This window comes from Dreissena polymorpha, chromosome 10, assembly GCF_020536995.1.
Source record: "Dreissena polymorpha isolate Duluth1 chromosome 10, UMN_Dpol_1.0, whole genome shotgun sequence".
NCBI lineage: Eukaryota > Metazoa > Mollusca > Bivalvia > Myida > Dreissenidae > Dreissena > Dreissena polymorpha.
In genome coordinates this window covers 4,534,328-4,540,143 of record NC_068364.1, presented here as the reverse complement: position 1 = coordinate 4,540,143, position 5,816 = coordinate 4,534,328, and the positions used below count along the sequence as shown (strand labels likewise).

Here is a 5,816-nt window from a genome sequence, read left to right as displayed (position 1 = left end):
TGTTTGTTATTTTTTCAAAACAAGATAAATATGCTTGGTTTGCCTAAACAAAGGCATGTCCAGTGACTTGTTTGAAAATGTCCTAACCTATTTGTGAGTAAACTGAGTTTTGGACATGTTATATTGTAGCTTATTAGTCCCCTACCGGTGAACCCGGAGGGACTTGTGGTTTGCTCTCTGTGTGTCTGTCATCCGGTCTGTCTATCACACTTTTCTGGATCCTGCGATAACATTAAAAGTTCTTCATAATTTTTCATGAAACTTGAAACAGTGACAGATGGCAACATGGAGATTATGCACGTCATTTCATTTTGTTCCTACGTCAAGAATTCTGGTTGCTATGGCAACAAATAGACTAGAAATATTGCTGAAAATGGTGGATCCTGCGATAACTTTAAAAGTTCTATATATTTTTTTCATGAAACTTGAAACGTGGACAGATGGCAATATGGAGAGGTAGGGGACTTTATTGCTAGACAAAAGTCTTGTTAATCATGGTTCATGGTAGTTTTGCTTTTTAATCTTTAGTATGGTGTAATATAAGGGCTACTTATTAAATATGTGCGTGGTGTATTGAAGACCCAAAAAAGTTAAACTAGCCTCTAGTAAAGTCACAACTGAAGTAAATAATTACAAGTATTTTTTAGATCAGTTTCCACCCAAAGGTCCCGTGACTTGTCCCTGTGTATGACATACATAAATAAACCTTTTCATTTAAGACAAGTATCTGCGAAAGCCTTTTGCTTATAAAGACACACTTGAGTTGTTTTCCTTGGCAGAACTGGTTCTTGGTGTGTTTGGAAAAATCTTGAAAATGCTCCCATAGTGGGTATAAGACCCAGGATTAAACAGTCACAAGGTGGACACGAAAGCCATTACCGGCCAAACAAAGAAACAGTCGCTACTCTTTGCTTTTTTGCTTTGTCCCAATTGTTTTTCTACTCCACATGGTTTTCATAAAAAATACTTTTTAAAATTTGTAATCTTTAACAAAATACAAATTCAGTTAAGTTTATAGCATTTTCAGGGTAAGTTGAAGACCTTTGGGATAGTGATGTTGCATAACAACTAGGGCAATTGACTAGTGCTCGCAAAAAATGTAGGTGCTTGCAGCACATTACCTTTAGAGGCCTATGAAAAATTAGTGTTCTTAACAAGGTACAGAAAAACACAAAACAAAAACATTTTAATCACAACAAAAAATTTATTCATAAATTTGTAAGCAATAATACAATATCCGGTAAAAAATACACAACTTGAGGTCAGAAGAGCATACGAATAAACTTTACATGGATAATCAAAATAATTGTTTAACATTGTTGGAAGTTTGTTTTCTATACATCACACAAATAATAACAAGCAAATTCGTTGAATTGATATCCCCGGGCAATATGCTTCTGGACACAAAAGTTATATTTGACACTCAAAAAAACATTTTTTGAAGATACAAAGGGCCATAACTCCGTTATTAACAGATAGTGTACAATGCCTTTTGGCGTGCATCATCATCTTATCCATATATATAATCATACCAAGTTTCAATGAAATCCGCCAAATCACTTCCAAGATATGGCTCCAGACGGAAAGACAGACGGACGGACAACGCCAAAACAATATCCCTCCGCCTATGGTGGGGGATAATTAAACACAATGTTCACATACGGGAATATTACATGTATATCATAAGTAATGGGTTTATATAGCTGTAAAGCCAGGTACAAGGTATGTTCAATCAGATGCTGTCTGTAGAAAGTTTAGAAACATGTATGACATCCCCTCCCCTGCCAGACTTTCAGAAAAGACATCACTTTGTGCCATAGATTGTTTAATATATATCGTATGTGTCGGTAACCTTGAACTAGAATCCGCTTGATCCCCAATATTAACCTGTCTTTGCTTCCTGGTAACCATTATGCCAATTCACATTATTTAGGTTAACCCTTTACCACTTAGATACGTATTTTGACGCATTTGTAGTCACTTAGAAAGTAATATTTAATTCTAAAGACCTTTCTCACTCAATTATAGTGTTCAAGGCTTCATTTCCAACCCTTAGATACTGATGAGCAGCAAACAGCATAAAACCTGAACAGACTGCAAGTAACTTGCAGGCTGTTCTGGTTTTATGCTGTTTGCATATAGCAATTTTCACTATGCTTCTGAGAGGGAAAGGGTCAAAATGTACCCTTGATGATGCCAAAAACAACAAGAGATGTGTATGTCAGATACACAATGCCCCCTATTGCACCGCTTTGAAATAAAATTTCAATACATCCTTTGGCAGGTTTAGAAATTATCTCCCTTTTAATGCTGATTACTTCCCTTGGATTGTATTTTTTTTACTTTTGACCATGAAGGATGACCTTGACCTTTCACCACTCAAAATGTGCCGCTTCATGAGATACACATGCATGCCAAATATCAAGTTGCTATATTCAATATTGAAAAAGTTATGGCCAATGTTAAAGTTTTCAGACGGACACACTGACAGACAGACGGACTGACAGTTCAACTGCTATATGCTACCCGACAGGGGGCATAAAAAGGTCTACAGACTGACAATTTAATAAAAATAAAGACTGACAAAAGCAAAATACCCTCACTTCTTCCAAGGCGCCTGATAACAAAATACATTTCAGCCACCTTTCCCGTTTTCTTTGGCAACTTAAAAATCTGTTAGGGCATCTAGAATACTTAAACAACACATGTGTATACAAAAAAAAGCATCCTAACAAATTTGTGTTTACAGGTATACATTTATATCAAGTCTACTATAGCCCTCTACACTTTTGCAAGGGGTATAATAATTTAAAGTAAATAGTGCAAAATTTCATTATTTTAAAAGTTCAATATATACAAGGCATTGAAGCAAAATTGGATCCTGCCTCTTGATGAAAGCTCTTTGTTAAATTTCTCACTTTTGACTCCCGCAAACAATCTGCCTTCCATCATGTTGACGGAAATGCTAACAAGAAGTTAACTCCAAAATATATTTGTTCACACAAAAGTTGTGTTGTTTACATAGTATTTAACTTACCATGTAAGTGCACACACAACAACATTTTCAGAGTACATGTATTCCAGAATTAAAATAGCATTTGGCTTAAAAATTCTCACCCCAAAAGATGTAAAGCATGGTGTCATTTGACTCCTGATTTTTAAACTCTATTGAATTCCTTGATATAAAGATGGTTTAAGAAGATTGTATGCCAACATAACAAAGATTGGCTCTAGAAGTTATGGTTATACAACAAAATGGCAATCTATCAATGCTAACACTTTAAAGTTTAACTACGCATCAGTCTTTTTAAAATTTTAATATTTGGAAAATTAATATTGACATTTAAAAGTTTGTTTTATACTGATTTAAAGTTTTGTTATTAAATATCTGTAATGAAAAAACATGTAGACATATTGTAAGTATAGTAAAAATAGTTAAAGAAAATCTATGATATTAATAAAAAAAAAAGTTTGGGTGACCTAAAACCTAATTTTGCTTAAAGCCACACACCTTGAAATGAAATACATGTTAATAAATACATATAGATGCAATTTGAAAGTGTGCAAAATTGTAATTTAATCTACAGCCTAGTTCGCAAGTAGTTTATTGTTTTTCAAACGGAAGGTACGCTTTTAAAGCCGAAAGTAGGATTTATATACGTATACTTTCATTTCGACAAATGCGATTCTTTTTAAGTCTTAATGCGCAAAAAGACGGAATTAACCTTGTAACCACCAGATATATTCTAATTGGCATAGATAAAATTAAATATATAGCCTAGTTAGCTAGTAATTTATTATTTTTCAAACAGAAACGCCCTTAAAAACGAAAGTAGGATTTCTAGAGGTATATGTCCATTTTGACAAACGCGATTATTTTTAAGTTTTAAAGCGCAAAAAGACGGATTTCTACCTTGTAACCACCAAATATATTCTAATTGGCATAAATAAAATATGTTTCTTATTTATACTTAAATTTACTATGCCAAATAAGGTGTGTGGCTTTAAGATGTCAATTGAATCAAATGACAATTACATGTACATTGGCCTCATAATCATGTTAAATGAAAATCAACAAATTAAACACCAGTTTCTTCAAACTCTTCATCAATAGAATCATCTGGTTCCTCAAAACCAGCAGGTTCTACTCTCTGTCCTTTAATCTGATTGGTCATTATCCTTTTCTCATGACAAATAGGTCCTCTCTGATTGGTCGAGGCAAAGTCAACATGACTTAAAGGTCCATTTTGATTGGTTGAAATCTCAGAATCTCCTAAAGAAGGATTCTTATTGCTCTGATTCTGTGTCATGAATCCGGACAAATGATTTTGATTTGCTATGAGATCAGTTACATAGTATGGTGTGTTAATGCCAGACGGGCCAGTCAAGTGCACTGCTATGCCATAAGTTTCGGAGTTTGAAAGCTGAATTACCTTTGAAGGAAGCGTCATTTTCATATAACCAGAATCCAGAACATCCTGATTGGTTGATTCTAAATGATTTGGCCCATTATTTGAATCTGTAACCCTATTGACCAGCTCCAAATCGTTAATTTCTTCATAATTGTTATTCGAAATATTGGGAATTCTTGATGGCTTTGAATCAACCATTTTTTCTCGACTGTCAATAAAAACATCGTCATCATCGTCTTCAGTCTTTGAGTTGATGCTCAAACTATTAAGCTGAATATTAGGAACACTTTTCTTCACATCAGCACGTACATTACTGACAGAACCATTACCCTGATTAACTGCCATAGCAACATCGGCAGACATTTTACAATTGATAAGTGACATATCAGATATCCCGTGCACGTTTGATACACCGTCTGATGCATATGTTCTGTTCTTGGATTTATTGTCCCCGGGTTTTAAACTCTCCTTTATAGACCCGCACCTCTTTTTGTCACCATCCTTTGACCCAGTTTCATAAACATCCTCATATTCTTGATATTTTTCATCTGACCCAATCTGTCCTGGTTCTGAATTATTACTCAGATAATTGTATCCCTGTAACTCGCCAGATTTTGTATTCCCATATTCTGGTTCCTGAATAGGTGTTTTATTTTTCACAAAACGAGTGTTCGACCTTTGCACATTGCTAACATTCGTGTAGTAATCTTCCGGAACAATAATCTGCTTAACCCGGTTTAGACCTGAACTAATTTCAGCAGTTACCATGCCCTGAGGTGGCGCTTTGCTTTCACCCTTTACCTTAATCCCAGATCCATGACCTTTGACCTTATATTCATTGCTACTATTAGGAACACTTTTGTCTTGTTGGTTAAACCCTGTCACAGCAGCCCCAGTGAACCTAAAGAGCCGTCCAGAACTATTCCCTCCATCTGAAGACCCCACATTCACTTGGTCACTGGAACTACTTTTCTTGGCACTTCTTTTTTCAGTGGCACTTTTTTTACTGCTATTCTTTGCAAGATCGCTGTTCCTACGTGACCGCTGTTTTGGAAAGCTGTAGATGTCATCTGGATTGGAAGAAAGTGATGAGGTTACAGAGGTATTACTGGATGAAACGTGATCTTTGTAGGATGGCGGACCTGAATATGGAGGCAGGGCCTGCAAGACAAGAGAAATCAATCGGATTTGAAAATTCTGTCTTTCAACAGTATTTAAGTCGTGTCAAGGCAGTTAGTTAACCTACTCACATTTTACCTGGTTAACTAGTACTAAGTGTACATATTAATTTCAAGCCAGTAAATGACAATTGAAAGTTGTGTCAGCCAGATATTACAACAGGAACATGATTTTTAAGGTAAAAATGAGCTGGAATTAAGACCAAGGGTTCATGCAAACTGCATT

At 35.3% G+C, this 5,816-nt stretch overlaps 1 protein-coding gene across 2 annotated transcripts in view; it reads right to left on the bottom strand.

Moving 5' to 3' along the window:
* Window positions 1-1,184: 1,184 nt before the first annotated feature.
* LOC127848484 (uncharacterized) overlaps window positions 1,185-5,816 on the bottom strand; it is a 44,689-nt gene continuing 40,057 nt past the window's right edge. For both annotated transcript variants that reach the window (XM_052380970.1, XM_052380969.1), the window contains exon 7: window positions 1,185-5,573. In XM_052380970.1, the coding sequence (XP_052236930.1) occupies window positions 4,080-5,573 (1,494 nt within the window). In that variant the 3' untranslated portion in view covers window positions 1,185-4,079. The remainder of the gene's footprint in view (window positions 5,574-5,816) is intronic.